Consider the following 19,216-nt stretch of genomic DNA (forward strand, 5'->3'; position numbering starts at 1 on the left):
AATGCATATAAATAAACAAAATAAAGGCATTCTGTCCATATACAACCACAAAAAATATTTGAAAAAAAGAGTATTTACACCATGCAAGTTGGCAAATACTACTAAAGAGGGCTTTTTCCCCAGGGAAAACCAGTCATCATAGCTTTACCATTACACTGCCGAGTGTCATATGTACCAAGAATGTAGACTCAAATTCCAGTTACTTTCTTGCTTAAGAAAACAGGTTTTTCTCTCTCCTAGTCCCATACATGAACTCAACTTTGTGGATTTTTGGCTGGAGGAGTAGTTTAATAGGGATTAAGACAAGAGATGAAAACCTCATAATTGCATTCAGGGACATGGATACTTGGCTCTATGCCCACCATTATGGTATCTACCACTTATTTATTTATAAGATAACTCCACCATCAAAGGAAGGAACACATTCCCCTCTATCTTTTCCTTCTCCAATACAGAAGAGGAGGACTATTAGACTTTGATTTGCATATTTACAAATTAAGAGTAAAACCGTATGTATTTTTATTTTTATTTTCACTGTTTGATTCACAACTAACATTTGCTTTTCATAACAAATAAAACTTGTGTTACTCTGACCAACATATTTGTTGCTGCCCAGTATTTCTATACACTTCTGATAACAGTACCTAAATTCTCTACTCTATCCATATATGTTGATGGTATCTGACTGCTTCTGGCTCTGCGATAGGCTGTACTCAGATCTGATCAAATTTATAGTAAATTGTTCAAGAGTGGACATGTGACAAATCAAAGGTCCCAGAATGCAGAAGCAGTGTGGAAAACTACTGAGAAACAGACATACATTCTTCTCCCCTGGATACAAACCTGAGAGAATGTAAGTCAGGAGTTGCTAGAAGATAATGCTACAAATACACTGTCAGTCCCTAGATCCAAAAAAGCTTGCAGTCTAAATGACTCCCAGATTTGATAGGTACAGACCCTACATAAATTTTTTTTTGGCTCAACTATTTAGAGTAGTTCACATGCAAGCAAGAGTCCTAGTAAGCTATGTTTACAATTTAAGTTAAGAGAATTAGCAGTCTTTCCAAAGAAATTGATGATAACTTTTCTGATATTATGCTGATGTTTTCAATAAAAATAAATTATATGGCCTTATTTTATTTATAGAGTGTTTTACTAAATACTATAAATTATATTAAAATATTTATTTAGCATATAAATATACTAAAATATTTATTCTAAAATAGTTGCTTTACATTTGTGTATAAAGATATATTTAGCTAAAATTAGAAGCAGAATTTATTTCATAGACTCTTAAGTATGTTAGGAAGGAATACTCTTGTTTTGCCCATTCCCAATTTTAATTGCTTTCACCCTCTGCAATGCTCCTCCGCGAATAGGCAGCTTTTTAAGAGCTAAATCTGTATCAGCCAGAGGTCCTCCAAGTAATCGGACAGGAGTGCTTTCCACTGTTACTACCCCACCAGAGGGCACCTAAAAAAAGCAAAAGGTAAATATCTAGAGTCTGTTTATAAACTTTTCAATAAAAGAAAAACCCAGTCATCCTTTGGAAAAGATACAAAATGTAAATATAAGTAATTAGGAGGCAGTATTACATTGTGGAAAAGATAATGGCTTTGGAGCTGGGAAAAGTGGGTTTGAATTCTTCTGTTGCTCATGAGCTTTGTAATTGGTGGCAGATTATGTCCAAATGAGGTCACCAGGAACAGTGGCATATGACATGAATTTACTTGTCAGGCTAAGTAAGTACTGCACATTGCCTGTCAAAAAGATGTAAAGATATACAATGACTAGTTTTGGTAGAAATTTCATAGGAAACTAAGAGGGCTGGATCTGCTCTAAACCAGTACTTGGAGATAAATGAAATGTACCTTAATGGTGTGAATATTTGAACAGCAGAAAAAAAAGATAAAAAAAAAAGAAAAAGAAAGATTCCATAGAAATAACATTTTGGGACCCTAAATTTAATATCTATTAAGCAAAAGAAGTGGAGAAAAGTAATCTTACCGTTGTGTTAAGGCCTTTAATAACTGTCCGATGAAGTATTGTGTTTTGTGGTTGCCCTTTGTATTTAGAGGATTCTATGGCCTTTTCCTGAAGCCTTTTTGCTTTCTGAAGATTTTAAAATTAGAAATAAAATGCTATTAATTGCTATTGAAGCATTAACTATGGTAGTTATAATAAAGACACAAAGTACATTAAATTCTGTTTAACTCTTTGAATGTTTATTAGGCGGCCCTGGGATCAACATTTACTCATTTAGACCAAGATGACAGTTACTACTGAGGGTTGAATCCTTTGCGCATTGAAGAAAACACCATGCATCTAAAAAACACTCTGGTTATTTCCAGAGGTACTGGTCATATGTAACCAAGGAATAAAAAAAAATGTCCTCAGGAAATAAGATTTAGTTTGATGTAATAAGCTATTATTAAATAGTACAATTTATAACTTACTAAATTTATATCAAGCTATGCACATTTATTTGAATAAATATAACTCAGTATAATTTCAAATATTCAGAATAATATAAATTATATAATTTGTTGCAGTTACATTCAAGCTCAATATTAGAGGTACTGATAGGTGAAAAATCAACAGGAAAGGAGTTTCTTGTCATTAACTCTTCTTAAAAATACAAGCAGTTTTGAGGATATTTTTAAGTAAAGTTTGGGAGAACTTTCAGTGAAAGGGGGATAACCTGGGACTCAGAATTTATTTTTAACTTATGTTTTGCTATCTTACTGTTTCCTGTATTTTCATGGATTAACTAAATATTTACCAATTTCATATCTACAGGAAGAACCAGGACACTAAATATAAGTATATTAAAGATATTAATGAAAAATATAGGAAAAAATATAGACATTTTAAAAATGCATGGTGCGTCTCACAAATGTCAAGAGAACAATTAGCAGTATAAAATTTCTAGATTGGTTTCTAGTTAAAGTAGCTTATCATATTTTTTTCCAAAGGGATATTTATCTCCAATTCCCATTTAAACTGTAATATGTTTCTTTTGGTAATCACAGAGGGGAAAAGCTCTTTGTGAAGAGGGTAAATCAGAACAGTTACTTTTTCTGTTCTTCAACTCAACTTTTTACGGAAAAGAAATAATTGAATAAGGTTCAGAATGGAAAGTAGAGCACATTTCTTCAGCTCATTCCTGTCTATCAGTGGTTTTACAAAGGCCAAGAACACTACCCTTAATTCCCCCTGCTAAACCAAATGAAACTCAGAGTAGCATCACCTGTAGCTGTGAAAAGGCAGTTTCAAGCTAAAATGCATACAAGCACCTAATAAGTGTTGGTATTCTATAGAAAGGTAACCAGGAAAAAGTAAAGGACTATTCACTTCTGAAAAAATTCTGTTCTTAAGAGTTGGTTATTTGTTGTATACATCATAAAACTTAAAAATCCTACCTTTAGTGTTTTAGCATTTGATGTTCTAGCCAGGAAATTTTCCCATGATTTATTAGCTAGGTCTCTTTGCTTGTGTGTAGCTTGTATCTGAAATGAAAAAGGTAAGGGGGTTTCAGTTTCTATGAAAGAATACCAAAGGGCTTGAAAGCATCTATTTGGAAGGAAGCACCTACCCTTTGCTAAAGTAAATTTTAAGGCCCATTAGCAAAAGAATTAGAATATTCATAGTACTTAATTTTAAAAACAAAACTCTTAAAATGAAAAAAAATCTTTTACTCATATATGGCTAAGGTTTAAACCGCTTTCCATGAAATGTAATGCAAAATTTATTTTTTATTTTTTTTAAAAGCATCAGCAAGATTGATTGTTTTACATGATTGCCATTTGTTTTTGTTTTTAATTTTTTTATTGGTTGTTCAAAACATTACAAAGCTCTTGACATATAATATTTCATACATTAGATTCAAGTGGGTTATGAACTCCCATTTTTACCCCAAATACTGATTGCAGAATCACATCGGTTACACATCCACATTTTTACATAATGCCCTATTAGTAACTGTTGTATTCTGCTACCTTTCCTATCCTCTACTTTGCCCCCTCCCCTCCCCTCCCATCTTCTCTCTCTACCCCATCTACTGTAATTCATTCCTCTCCTTGTTTTTTTTTTCCCATTCCCCACACAACCTCTTATATGTAATCTTATATAACAATGAGGGTCTCCTTCCATTTCCATGCAATTTCCCTTTTCTCTCCCTTTCCCTCCCACCTCATGTCTCTGTTTAATGTTAATCTTTTCCTCCAGTTCTTCCTCCCTGTTCTGTTCTTAGTTGCTCTCATTATATCAAAGAAGACATTTGGCATTTGTTTTTTAGGGATTGGCTAGCTTCACTTAGCATAATCTGCTCTAATGCCATCCATTATCCCTGCAAATTCCATGATTTTGTCATTTTTTAGTGCTGCATAGTACTCCATTGTGTATAAATGCCACATTTTTTGTTTCATCCATTCATCTATTGAAGGTCATATCTGGGTTGGTTCCACAGTCTAGCTATTGTGAATTGTGCTGCTATGAACATCGATGTGGCAGTATCTCTGTAGTACACTCTTTTAAGATCTTCAGGGAATAGTCCGAGAAGGGCAATAGCTGGGTCAAATGGTGGTTCCATTCCAAGCTTTCCCAGGAATCTCCATACTGCTTTCCAAATTGGCCACACCAATTTGCAGTCCCACCAGCAATGTACAAGAGGTACCCTTTTCCCCACATCCTCGCCAGCACTTGTTGTAGTTTGACTTCATAATGGCTGCCAATCTTACTGGAGTGAGATGGTATCTTAGGGTGGTTTTGATTTGCATTTCTCTGACTGCTAGAGATGGTGAGCATTTTTTCATGTACTTGTTGATTGATTGTATGTCCTCCTCTGAGAAGTGTCTGTTCAGGTATTTGGCCCATTTGTTGATTGGGTTATTTGTTATCTTATTGTTTAATTTTTTGAGTTCTTTGTATACTCTGGATATTAGGGCTCTATCTGAAGTGTGAGGAGTAAAAATTTGTTCCCAGGATGTAGGCTCCCTATTTACCTCTCTTATTGTTTCTCTTGCTGAGAAAAAACTTTTCAGTTTAAGTAAGTTCCATTTGTTGATTCTTGTTATTAACTCTTGTGCTATGAGTGTCCTATTAAGGAATTTGGAGCCCGACACCACAATATGTAGATCGGAGCCAACTTTTTCTTCTATCAGATGCAGAGTCTCTGATTTGATATCAAGCTCCTTGATCCATTTTGAGTTAACTTTTGTGCATGGCAAGAGGAGGGGATTCAGTTTCATTTTGTTGCATATGGATTTCCAGTTTTCCCAGCACCATTTGTTGAAGATGCTATCCTTCCTCCATTGCATGCTTTTAGCCTCTTTATCAAATATAAGATAGTTGTAACTTTGTGGATTAGTCTCTGTGTCCTCTATTCTGTACCATTGGTCCACCCGCCTATTTTGGTACCAGTACCATGCTGTTTTTGTCACTATTGCTCTTTAGTATAATTTGAAATCTGGTATCGCTATACCGCCTGATTCACACTTCCTGCTTAGAGTTGCTTTTGCTATTCTGGGTCTTTTATTTTTCCATATGAATTTCATGATTGCTTTATCTATTTCTACAAGAAATGCTGTTGGGATTTTGATTGGCATTGCATTAAACCTATAGAGAACTTTTGGTAATATCGTCATTTTGATGATGTTAGTTCTGCCTATCCATGAAGAGGGTATATTTTTCCATCTTCTAAGATCTTCTATTTCTCTCATTAGGGTTCTGTAGTTTTCATTGTATAAATCTTTCACCTCTTTTGTCAGGTTGATTCCTAAGTATTTTATTTTTTTTTGAGGATATTGTGAATGGGGTGTTTTTCCTCATTTCCGTTTCAGAAGTTTTGTCGCTGATATACAGAAATGCCTTTGATTTATGCGTGTTGATTTTATATCCTGCCACTTTGCTGAATTCATTTATTAGTTCTAGTAGTTTTTTTGGTAGATCCTTTTGAGTCTTCTAGGTATAGAATCATGTTGTCCGCAAACAGTGATAATTTAAGTTCATCTTTTCCTATTTTAATGCCTTTAATTTCTTTCGTCTGTCTAATTGCTCTGGCCAGTGTTTCAAGAACTATACTGAATAGAAGTGGTGATAGAGGGCATCTCTGTCTTGTTCCAGGTTTTAGAGGGAATGCCTTCAATTTTTCTCCATTCAGAATGATGCTAGCCTGAGGCTTAGCATAGATAGCTTTTACAATTTTGAGGTAAGTTCCTGTTATCCCTAGTTTTTCTAACGTTTTGAACATAAAGGGATGCTGTACTTTGTCAAATGCTTTTTCTGCGTCTATCGAGATGATCATATGGTTATTATCTTTAAGTCTATTGATGTGGTGAATAACATTTATTGATTTCCGTATATTGAACCATCCTTGCATCCCAGGGATGAATCCTACTTGGTCATGGTGCACAATTTTTTTGATGTGTTTTTGTATCCGATTCGCCCGAATTTTTTTGAGGATTTTTGAATCTAGGTTCATTAGAGATATTGGTCTGTAGTTTTCTTTCTTTGAGGTGTCTTTGTCTGGTTTCGGAATCAGGGTGATGTTGGCCTCATAGAATGAATTTGGAAGAGCTCCCTCTTTTTCTATTTCCTGAAATAACTTGAAAAGTGTTGGTATTAATTCTTCTCTAAACGTTTTTTAAAACTCTGCTGTATACCCATCTGGTCCTGGGCTTTTCTTGGTTGGTAGTCTTTTGATTGCTTCTTCTATTTCATCCATTGATATTGGTCTGTTCAAATTGTTTGTATCCTCCTGACTCAGTCTGGGCAAATCATATGACTTAAGAAATTTATCGATGTCTTCACTATCTTCTATTTTATTGGGATATAGATTTTCAAAATAATTCCTAATTATCTTCTGTATTTCTGTGTTATCTGTTGTGATATTGCCTTTTTCATCCCGTATGTTAGTAATTTGAGTTCTCTCTCTTCTTCTCTTCGTTAGCATGGCTAAGGGTCTGTCGATCTTATTTATTTTTTCGAAGAACCAATTTTTAGTTTTGTCAATTTTTTCAATATTTTCTTTTGTTTCCATTTCGTTGATTTCAGCTCTGATTTTAACTATTTCTTGCCTTCTGCTACGTTTGCTGTTGTTTTGCTCTTCCTTTTCTAGGGCTCTGAGATGAAGTGTGAGCTCATTTATTTGTTGGTTTTCTCTTTTTTCGAGGAATGACCACCAGGCGATGAATTTTCCTCTTAAAACTGCTTTCATTGTGTCCCATAGATTCCAATATGTTGTGTCTGTATTTTCATTTATCTCTAAGAATTTCTTGATTTTCTCCTTTATGTCTTCTGTAACCCTTTGATCATTCAGTAACATATTGTTCATTTTCCATGTGATGAAGGATTTTTCCTTCCTTCTTTTATCATTGATTTCCAGTTTCATTCCATTATGATCAGATAAAATGCATGGTATTATCTCCACCCCTTTATATTTACTGAGGGTTGCCCTATGGCATAATATATGGTCTATTTTTGAGAAGGATCCATGTGCTACTGAGAAAAAAGTATATCCACTTGATGATGGTTGATATATTCTATATATGTCAGTTAAGTCTAGGTTTTTGATTGTGATATTGAGTTCTATAGTTTCTTTATTCAACTTTTGTTTGGAGGATCTGTCCAATGATGAGAGAGGTGTGTTGAAGTTACCCGTAATTATTGTGTTGTGGTCTATTTGATTCTTGAACTTGAGGAGAATTTGTTTTATGAACGTCGCAGCACCATTATTTGGTACATAAATATTGATAATTGTTATGTCTTGTTGGTGAATGGTTCCTTTTAACAGTATATAATGTCCTTCCTTATCCCTTTTGATTAACTTAGTCTTGAAGTCGATTTTATTCGATATGAGGATGGCTAACCCTGCTTGCTTACGAGGACCGTGTGCGTGGTATATTTTTCCCAACCTTTCACCTTCAGCCTGTGTATGTCTTTTCCAATCAGATGTGTCTCCTGGAGGCAGCATATTGTTGGATTTGTTTTTTTAATCCATGTTACCAGCCTATGTCGCTTTATTGGAGAGTTTAAGCCATTAATATTTAGAGTTACTATTGATATATGGTTTGTACTTCCAGCCATGTTTGATTATTTATCTTTTTTTAAAAATTTAGTTTGTTTCTCCATGATTATCTTTCCCCCCACCCTCTGTCTTTACTGAGGCACTTTCCACTGATGGTTTTGGTTATTGTTTTTTCATTTCTTCCTCGTGTAGTGTTTTGCTTAAGATGCTTTGCAATGCGGGTTTTCTGGCTGCAAATTCTTTTAACTTTTGTTTATCATGAAAAATTTTTATTTTGTTCTCATACCTGAAGCTTAATTTTTCTGGATACAGAATTCTTGGTTGACATCTATTGTCTTTCAGTGTTTGAAATCCGTTGTTCCAGGATCTTCTTGCTTTCAGCGTCTGTGATTAAAAATCTGTTGTTAACCTTATTAGTTTACCCCTGAATGTAATCTGCCTCCTTTCTCTTCTAGCTTTTAATATTTTCTCTTTGTTCTGTATATTGGATATCTTCATAACAATGTGTCTTGGCTTTGGTCTACTGTGATTTTGTATGTTCAGTGTCTTGTATGCATCTACAATTTGTATATCCATTTCCTTTTTTATTTCTGGAAAGTTTTCTGTAATTATTTCATTCAGCAGGTTACTCATTCCCTTGGTTTGAGTCTCTATACCTTCCTCTATCCCAATGACTCTTACGTTTGTTTTTTTTTTATGTTATCGCATATCTCTTGGATATTTTTCTCGTCATTTTTTACCAGCCTTTCTGAGTTGGCTAGACTCTTTTCAAGATGATATATTTTGTCTTCATTATCTGATGTTCTGGCTTCTACTTGTTCCACTCTGTTAGTGATACTCTCATTTGAGTTTTTAATTTGGTTTGTAGTTTCCTTCATTTCTAGAATTATTGTTTGATTTTTTAAAAATAATCTCTATCTCCTGATAAAGATACTTAACTTCTTCTTTTATCTGTTTATGTAATTCATTTTCAATGTGTTCTTTCACTGTTTGAATTTGCTGTCTCATATCCTCTTTAAGGTTCCATTCCATCTGTCTAAGGTATTCCTTAAGTTCTTTATTTGACCATTTTTCTGATGACTCTAGGTCCTCCTGAATATTTAGGCTGTCCTGCATTGTTGGTCCTCTTTTTCTTCCTTGCTTTTTCATGCTGCTCATGTTACTTCTTGTTCTGTTTGACTGCTGAGTAACTGTTTACTCCTATAAATTTATTTGATGCTTCGGAGGAAAGGTATTAGAGGAAGGGAGGAAGTCACTGTCGCCGCTGGTTTCAATGAAGTTATCTCCTCTGCCGCATTCTGGTGACATCAGTTCTCTGCCATGGTGGTATCCCATGCACATGGTGACAGTTCGTTCCCTTTGCCAGGTGACCAATGCAACAGGTAGGTCCTGACTGGCTCTCCCAAGCCCCGTTTCAATCCTGTGGCCACTGCCTATGAAGGCTCAGTTGGCATTAGCCTCCGTAGGTTCAGAAGGGCCGACCAGTTGTTTCAGCAGGATCGTTTAGTGCTGACTCATAGCAGTTTGTCTTCTTTATATGTCCTAGGCTTCCTTGGTTCTCCTGTCCTCTTCTCCTTCCTTCTCTCCTTCCTGTGTACTTGACTAGGCCCAGGAGATGATGATTGCCATTTGTGAAGATAGATTATAATCCAGAGTCAACTAAATGCATGATTTAACAGCAAATTCACAGGGGAAAATAAAGAAATTCCTACTGGTCACTGATAATTAGTTTAGTCAAAAATATATTGGTGAAATTACTTTTAATATATGACTGCAACAAGACAAGCAATTTTGTGAGAGCACTGAGTTTGTTGTGTTAATGAAGTCTAGGGAAGGAACTACTAACCAACTGCAAAGTATATAGTTCTCAAAAGGCTATTCATTGAACATATAATCAGAGGACTCAAGTCCTTGGTTACTATACATTATACTATGAAGATTAAATTATGAGCTGGGCATGGTGGTACATACTTGTAATCCCAGCAATTTAGGAGGCTGAGGTAGGAGGATCACAAGTTCAAAACCAGCCTCAGAATTTAGCAAGGCCCTAAGTAACTTAGTAAGGCCCTGTCTCAAAATAAAAAATAAAAACAGCTGGGGATGTGGATCACTAGTTAAGCACCCCTGGGTTTAATCCCTGGTACAAAAAGAAAAAAGAAAAAAAGAGATTAAATTATGAATCTAAGAATGGTTAATTAAATAACTGCTAAAAAATGGGATCAGAACTATGATAATAAGTCAATAATAATCAATAAGTCAACAACATTTAGTCAATATAGCAAATATTCTGCTGTTTGAAAGAAGTAATGATAACTAGGTGACATAAATAAATTCCAATTCTGCTGCTCCATTTCAGAGAAAATAAATGGGTTAAATGGCAGCATCTATGCAAAAAAGTGAAACAAACAAAAACTCCTAGCAAACAAAACTTTCAAGCAATTGGTTGTATAAAATGGAATGGAATTTAAAGATGAACCCATAGAGAGTTCCTACAGCTGTAGATGTTAACATTTAATAGGCTACATGGAAAGGGCAGGCAATAGAAAACACTTTGGAAATCACCTTAAGAGTTTCAAATATTTAATTGTAGCTACAAAGGATCACAAAGAAAAGTGGGGAATCTACATCATCTTTGTATCTGTGAATAATTTAATTTAAATAATCACTTACTTGCTCAAAAACACATGATGTGTTCAGTTTTTGGAAAAATGGCTATTTTCCTGACAAGTCTTTTCTGATTGAGTCAGAGAACAGTATACCTCAGGATTTACAGCATGAATGCTCACAGCAAGCATTCTGCACTGTAGTGAAGGTGAAGCTGATGGACTGATAAACTGATAGTTGGCATACCATTAAGGGCCTATCAGAATGAAAGAGAGGGCCAACACAAGTTACAAATAAACTATCAGACAGAAATTGTTAAATGTATTCATTTACATAGGCCACAATCTTTGTAACCTTGTTCAGCACTTCAAAAATGAAAGTGTTTCAGATATCTCTTTACCTTTTAAAAATATACAAATCAAATTATGTTAATTATCCATAAAATGTCATTAAAATAGTAATTGGATCTAAAACTCTTAAGTCCATGATTTCTTTTAAGAACAAAGACACTGAAAATAACTATGAGGGAAAAAAAAGTCTAAAACAATCACAGTAAGTATGTATCCTAGGAATAACTTCCTCTAGTTTATACATTGAAATTAATATGTTGTGCCTCAATGGTATTGTGGCTTACTTTTGCATATACTTTTTGTTCACTTTGTGCATCTTGGCGTGCTTGGCTTTCAATCATCTCATTTTGCAGAGAAACAACCATCTTTCCAATATTTTCTGATGCTGTTGTAATACCTTCCAAAATTTTTTTATCTGCAGTGACAGGTCTTAACTTTTCTAATTTTATTTCTTCATATATTTCATTCCATATTTCCCCAATCTGTTGTAACAAAGTTTAACAGAGTTAAATTAACCAAAAATAAATGATATAATTTTAGGTAACCCTTTATGGGGATGTTCACTCCTATTATTCTAACCCTTAAGCTTTCTATAACTTACCTCTGGGGAATAAGTTAAGAGCTTTGGGAATGACTCAGGGCACCAGTTACGTTTGAGTACTCAGAAGTAGTTTACCAAATATTTTTTATGATTCAATGTGTTCATGGAATGGACTGCACCACTTATGGCTTATAATTATTTTGTTTTCACAGCTGCAGAAACTGATGACTTATTCTCATCTATTTAAATTATTGCTGCTTTTCTCCCTAAAACCCTGAAACTGAAGGCTAGGTCAAGCTGAACTTATAGGAACAATCTGGGGACTCCTGAGACGCTAGAGCAGATTCAACTTGAGGAATTGGGCCCTGCCCCTCACCTCCTCACTAAAGTAAAGTATAACTGAATCTTAGACTTTTAATTATGTGGCTCCATATGCCCAAAGCTCCATCTCATATTCTGTGTTGTTTAGAAATTAATGTGCTTCAATATATTTAAAACAAGAATAAAACTTATGTATCTAAGATAGGAATACAATTCAGTTTTACTTTCATTTTAAGATATGGATTTATTAATTCACAACATTCAATACATAATACTGCTGGGTGCAGTGGTGCACACTTGCAATCCCAGCTACTTAGAAGGCTCATGCAGGAGGATGGAAAGTTCAAGATCAGCCTGGGCAAATTAGAGAAACTATGTTTCAAAAATTAAAAAAAACAAAATAAAATGAAAGCACTGGAATGTAGCTTAGTGCACTAGATGCTGGGTTCATTCACAGTTACCAAAAAACAATGCAAAACCAACTACATTAGCATATAGTACTAATAATATCAGTATAAGGCAAATGTTTACTTAATAAGATTTTTTTCAAACTTCAAAAACATTTATTGACTGATTAAAATATAACTAGTAAAATAAGCATCCTAATATCTTTTGAGATTTGATCATGATATAAGCTAATAATAAATGAATACTTTGACAAGCATTAATAAGTAATAACTTATTAATCCTGATGCTCTTCAAAGAGAAGAAATTATATTAGTAAACTTCTGTCAGGCTTTTGAATAGCTCTATGTCAGTAATATCCATCTTCTTTTATAAGCTAATAGTTGGATGAAATTTCATCCCTTGAGGGAAGTAACTAATGATATGTTTCAACAGTATCAGATGCAAAACAGGAAATAAAAACAACCCAGCAGAGATGACTGCTCACAGCTATGTATAGATATTTTATTTCCCAATTTATTTTTTGACATAACAAACACACATTTTAATAACAGTTATTAAAACAGTACTTACTTTGAAATCAAGGTATCTATGTATGATACAGAGAGTGACAAAATCTTCAGCAGAAAGGCCAGGTAAATTTTCAAAATCTAAACAAAGTTTATAAATAGAAAATTACTTCAACAGAGCAAGTGACTTCAAGATGCATATATGTGTCATAAAAACAAATGCAAACATTTACTTTTGATTTCCTAAAAAAGTTTTGCCTGTGTCAGTTCCTCCTACAACATGACCTCTGCCAGGTGATCCCAGTCATTAGCAGAGAAATTATTCTTTCTGTTTTGTGGCCAGACAATGATAGTTTACTTTCAGAAGCTGAAGAGTGAAGACATCTTCCTTAACAAGAAGCAAAGACTTTAAAAAAAAAAACTTAGATGATTCTGAATGCTAATGTTTAAGCCTAATCATCTAGACTAAGCCCTTAATCTAGGCTACACACTGGAATTGCCTGGGAAACTTTAAAAATTAAAATTTTTAATGCTGGGGGTCCCACATCCAGAAATTCTGATTTATTTGTTCAGTGTTGGAACCTAGGCATTGAGGTAACAATGGAACATGCATGCATTTGTGTTAAAGGGAATTTTGGAAAGTTCCAAAGCAAAATCTATGTGCAGTCACACTCAGTATAACAGAAAGGTTCTTGCAAATTTGAGGAACAGCTTCTTACCTAGTTTGCCCAACACAGCATAAATTTTTGCTCTGATATTCTCTGCAATATCCATAACTGCAACTGATGGGCAGTTGGCGGGCAGTGGCATGATTTTTTGCTCTTCTTGAAAACTAGTAAATAGAGGTTTCTTTGTATCTAATAATTGGAAACCATGAAATATAAAAAAAAACCAAAACCATTGTAAATAAATTCTTGAGACTTTGACCTAACCAACATAAAAATATAAAAATACTATAGTGATTACACTTACTTTTTTTAAAGCACAATCAGTAATTTCTTCCCTACTCTGTGACAAAACATAAACCTTCTATTTGTATTATTTATGTGAAATACATAAACTTTACATAATTCCTTTTTAAAAGTGAAATTTTTATGTAAATAACTTGGAAAATTTTGAGATCCAGAAACTGAATATCAGATTAATGATGATGTAAACGATTTCATTTTTGGTTTCTAATACTTTGTTGTAAATGTAAATGTTATTTTATGATGTTATAGATCAAAACTCAAATAACAAAAATGGGTCAAAGATAGAAATCACCAGAAGTGGAAATATTTTCACCTAAAAATAAACAATAGGAATCTGGGGTTGTGGCTCAGAGCGCTTGCCTAGTTTGTGTGAGGCACTGAATTTGATCCTCAGCACCACATAAAAAAAATAAACAAAATAAAGGTATTGTGCCCATGTACAACTAAAAAAAAATTAAAAATAAACAAATAAACAATAGGGGCTGGGGTAGTGGCTCAGTGGTAGAGTGCTTGCCTAGCACCTGTGAGGCACTGGGTTTGATTCTCAGCACCACATAAAAATACATAAAATAAAGGCATTGTGTTCATCTATAACTAAAAATATTAAACAATAAAACATTATTAACAGTTTTGACAAAACTATAGTTAGAAACTAAAAGTATTAAAAGATATAATATAGCGTTAGAGAATATAAATGAATTGTAAATTCTGATGCTGTTAACCTCATCATTAAAGTATAGTAATTAAAACTTTGAACATTTATTTTCATTTAGAAAATAATTTCTTCACATAAAAAGTAAATTGTATAAACTTTAGAGTACAAAATGCTACAAAGATTGTTTCCAGACACTACTTATATCCCCAAATTTTATTGGTAAATAAAATATTACTGGATCTATTTGTAAAGTCAGAGAACCCAGGGCGGGGTTTGGGGCTGAGCAGTAGACAGCTCACCTAGCACATGCAAGGCACTGGGTTAGATCCTCAGCACCACATAAAAATAAATAAATAAAATAAAGGTATTGTGTCCAACTACAACTAAAAAAAAGAAAAGTATTAAAAAAATCAGAGAATCTAGATAAGCTTCTTTAGGAAGTAATGTTAAAGAAAATATAGTTAAATACCATTTTTTTTTGTTTTTTTTTGGTTTTTTTTTACACAATGGATAATTTATTTCTTTAGTTTTTTCACATGCATTTGATGAACTAATCTTCTTGAAAAAAACAGACTGTATGTTATAAATATGAGCAAAAATCAATCTTTTCTACTTTTTTTCTTATGATCTCTTTTATTTTAGAGACTGCCTAATATAAAATGATAAGTTTATTAAATCATGGCAAATTTGAAAACATATACTAAGTAAAAAAATTTAAAAAGCCAATAGGTGCATAAATACAATGTGTGTTGATAGTTTTAAAAATTCACTTGGCTTTTGGGATTCTCTTTTAAGTATTTTAAAGATCAATTTTAGGTATGGAAATACCATTTTTTAAAAAAAATTCTGTAAAAATATGAACCTCCTACTAATTTACTTGCCTTTATTCCAATCATTCAGAATTTAGAATAGCAATTTCTTTAAATACTTGAGAAAAGAACTTTAGAACGTGTGTAAGTCCTCATATTTCACTATACCTTTTAAAGATACCTTTTTAAAAAATATACATCTAATTGCTTCTTCTAACAATTACAAAACACTTACCAATGATCTTCCCATTTTTATCTCGTTTTACTCCTAGTTCTTTTTCTTCCTTTCTCCACAATTTAATTAAAAGACTAGCAGCTGTCTGATCCTTCTTCCCTCGCCAAGCATTGACATGAGCCGAAGTTTTGGGATTATCACAAAATTCAACCATTATTCCAAGTATTAGGTTACAAAATTTTTTTTGGTTTAACTGTGGTAAGGAAATAGAAAAGATAAAACATTGCAATAAATATTAAGAATGATTGCCTTACTTAAAAAAGATAAAACACTTTTAAGTTCCTTTTCAACTCAATTTCCTGTTAAGAGATACCTATTTTAATGAGTGTTTTCAAATATTAGAAATTTAAAAAGATAAAAAGAAAAAAAGATTTACTATTATTCTGAAGTAGCCATAATCACATGTCATGGCCAAAAATGTATTAATTTGATTGAACTGGAAAAGGGAGAGCTGCAAAAAATAAGTGAAGATGTTCATTTAAAGTGAAGCAAGGTCAGCAGTGACATGGTCCACTGCAATTACATGATCTTTCCATTTTACATGCTTTATTAAGCTTTAAAAAGATTTATTATTAGTGATAATCTCTTTGTTATCAAGAGAACAACTGATGGTAACTAGGTGAAAAATCTGAAAATAAAAAATGTGATATAACTTTGTATTTTAAAAATTGTATCCATAAAAAGTGCATTTAGACATTCGAGAAAATGTTCTTTTACCAACCATATTTCATAGCAACATTTAGGTTAGAAAATTCCATTAAGACCAATGGCCTCCACACAGTAATTTTCCTATGTGACTTTTTTTTGGTACCAGGGATTGAACCCGAGATGCTTAGCCACTGAACCACAATGCTAGCCCTTTTTGTATTTTATTTAGAGACTGGGTGTCACTTAGTTGCTTAGGGCCTTGCTAAATTGCTGAGGCTGGCTTTGAACTTGTTGATACTCTTGCCTAAGCCTCCCAAACCACTGGGATTACAGGCATATGCCACCCTGCCTGGCTCCCTATTTTGTGTTGATTAACTTTACAGATCTGCTAGCAGAATAGAGCAAAGGAAATATAACTTGTTTTGAGTTTGAAACATAATTAGTTTTCATTTTAAAAAGATAATAATATTACCTGCAAAGGTTATTATGAGTTATATGAGACTGCTTGGCACACGATAAGCTCTCAATAATATTTAAACATTATTAGTTATTATTATTACACACTGAATAAATATTTTAGCAGAACTGCATCAAGCAGAACCCTTAACAGCATTCTATTTTTCTAAATTTCTTATACTTCATTTTCAGGAGAAAGGCAATGTCAAAGGTTGAAGTTGAAATAAAAATTAAATAATATTTATTATTTGTAATGAACTTTATTGGTTCAATGCACATTAAATAAAATCTAATAATATTTATTAATAGCAAACAAATAGCAATAATATGTGTCAGGAACTGTTTTAACCAATGTATTTATGTATATGCATATATGCATTCACATTCACTAGAATATGCATGGGCACACACATATACACAATATAACTCATTTAAGCCTTCCAATACTGTGCTGATTGTTATCCTTATTTTATAGATAAAGACATAAAAATGGAATTATTAGCCAATTTTCTTTTAGGGTCATGAAAGGTCACAAATAATTCTAGCATGTTTTTTTTTCAATATTTTTTTATTGGTTGTTCACAACATTACAAAGCTCTTGACATATCATATTTCATACATTAGATTGAAGTGGGTTATGAACTCCCAATTTTACCCCAAATGCAGATTGCAGAATCACGTCGGTTACACATCCACAATTTTACATAATGCCCTATTAGTAATTGTTGTATTCTGCTACCTTTCCTATCCCCTACTATCCCCCCTCCCCTTCCCTCACATCTTCGCATGTTTGTTTTAATCAAAGTAGGTTTATTATACTGCTAATAAAATCAAGAATGGTGACAATCATAGATAATGACATTGCTAGAATTCTACATGAGACTCTCTCTCAAAATTTCTCTAAATAGAATTGTAATTTTCCTCCTATATCATTTTGACTATGAACCCCATTTAAAATGAATCTAGGATTTAGGTTTATATTCTTCATAGTTGCTTGATGACTTGATGGTGACTATTTACTGGAAGGAAGGTTTACTATGCTCACTCCTGCTCATCCTGCAAAATGGTGGTTTGTGACACATCAGACTTCCTCATATCACCTCCTAACTACATAGCACTCAGGTTTAATTCCCCAGCATTGCAACAAAAGCAGCAGCAGCAGCAGCAGCAACAACAACAATAACAACTCTTATCTTTGTCTTGTGGCTCTTAATTCTAATACTATGAGAAAAGCTAGAAGTTATTGATATAAGACTGAATTTTGATAAGAGTCTAGCTTTTTACATATTGTTTCTAAGCAGGTGGATGGTGTGCAAAGAAATAAATTTTCTGCTTATATGTATTTGGGAATACTAATCTAAGTAAACTGATTTCTTAACTGGAGACATTTTCAGAAGCTTTAATATGCTAGTGCTTTATGAATCTACAGGAAGGTTTCTGTTTAAAAACAATGTATTGAGTATAATTTGGGGGTATGTTTCTTTACAAAATATTGACCTGTGGTATTTGGTTTGGGAAAAAATCAATAAAGAGATATTTAATATTTGTTTTACAGTTGTTGTAACCATACTTACTGCCAATACATCCAAAAGGAGAAAAATACCTTCCTTTTCAAGAAAGTAATCTTCTGAAGAATAACATCCCAAAATGCAGCACCTTAAATTAAAAGCAATTCATTTGATAAAAATTTATTATTAAATCCCAATTTGTAGAACTTTCTATCAAAGCATTTTCAAAGAATATTTAATATTTTTATTCATTCCCTAAATCAAATAGCTAATACTTTTACTTAAAAATAGAACTTTGAAGAATCCATACGAGTGTAGTTTAATTTCAACTACTTCTTAAAACCAAAAACAATCATTTCTTCTTTATAACTGCCTATTTCTTTTCTGCAGGTGCAACATTCTCTTTTGCTTTCATGAAATGACTCATTCTTAAAGATCTCCTCCAGGGCTACTTTTATAGCTTTCTTCAGTGGGGAATATGGGCTGAATAATCTGCTGGTGCTAGTGGTGGTGGTGGTCAATAGTAACAAAGACTAATCTCAGCTCCTCTCGGGCATTGCAAGCTTGCTGGGATCAACTCCCTGTGTCCCCTTCCTAACTCTGGCCCCCTCTTGAACACAGGGGACCCTGTTTCTACTGCTTATTTCATGATGATGTTTGTTGGGGGTAAGGTAGGGGAGCTGATGCCCCAAATGCCAAGAACTTGACCTCTTCCATTTAAGCAGTAGGTTTTATTTATCACCTCTGTGATGGCCAGACATTTAGCCAGTTAGTCTGTGAGGGTGATTATGAATGAGATAAAAAGTTCATGTAGCATGAATAAAGCAGATGTCCCTCCTAATGTGTATCTTTATCAATTAATTAAAGACCTACATAAAATACAAAGTGTGAGTAAATGGGAACTCCTCTGTCTGACTGTTGAGTTGGCACATAAACCCTGAGACTCAAACTAAAAACTTGCTCCTCTTAGGGAGGAGCCAGGGCCTAAGTCAGGGCCTAAACCTGGCAAGCTTTATGACTGGAACCTAGAACGTTGGCTCTCTTGGTCCTAAGGTCTTCAATCACCAAACAGAACTACACACCAACTCTCCTGGGTCTCCAGCTTGCAGACATTCTCCCCCAGCTTGGGACTTTTAAGCTTTCATAATTATGTGAGCCAATTCCTTAAAACAAATCTC

At 33.6% G+C, this 19,216-nt stretch overlaps 1 protein-coding gene across 2 annotated transcripts in view; it reads right to left on the reverse strand.

Moving 5' to 3' along the window:
* Positions 1–512: 512 nt before the first annotated feature.
* Positions 513–19,216, reverse strand: part of Cfap69 (cilia and flagella associated protein 69) — a 68,342-nt gene continuing 49,638 nt past the window's right edge. The window contains exons 16-23 of one of the 2 annotated variants that reach the window (XM_005334684.4): positions 18,105–18,186; positions 15,427–15,619; positions 13,476–13,613; positions 12,821–12,897; positions 11,265–11,462; positions 3,423–3,509; positions 2,008–2,112; positions 513–1,473 (exon numbers count right to left, since the gene is read on the reverse strand). In XM_005334684.4, coding sequence (XP_005334741.2) covers positions 1,303–1,473; positions 2,008–2,112; positions 3,423–3,509; positions 11,265–11,462; positions 12,821–12,897; positions 13,476–13,613; positions 15,427–15,619; positions 18,105–18,186 — 1,051 coding nt within the window. In that variant the 3' untranslated portion in view covers positions 513–1,302. The remainder of the gene's footprint in view (positions 1,474–2,007; positions 2,113–3,422; positions 3,510–11,264; positions 11,463–12,820; positions 12,898–13,475; positions 13,614–15,426; positions 15,620–18,104; positions 18,187–19,216) is intronic. The other variant, XM_040291473.2, reaches the window with a different exon arrangement.

Source organism: Ictidomys tridecemlineatus, chromosome 2, assembly GCF_052094955.1.
Source record: "Ictidomys tridecemlineatus isolate mIctTri1 chromosome 2, mIctTri1.hap1, whole genome shotgun sequence".
Classification (NCBI taxonomy): domain Eukaryota; kingdom Metazoa; phylum Chordata; class Mammalia; order Rodentia; family Sciuridae; genus Ictidomys; species Ictidomys tridecemlineatus.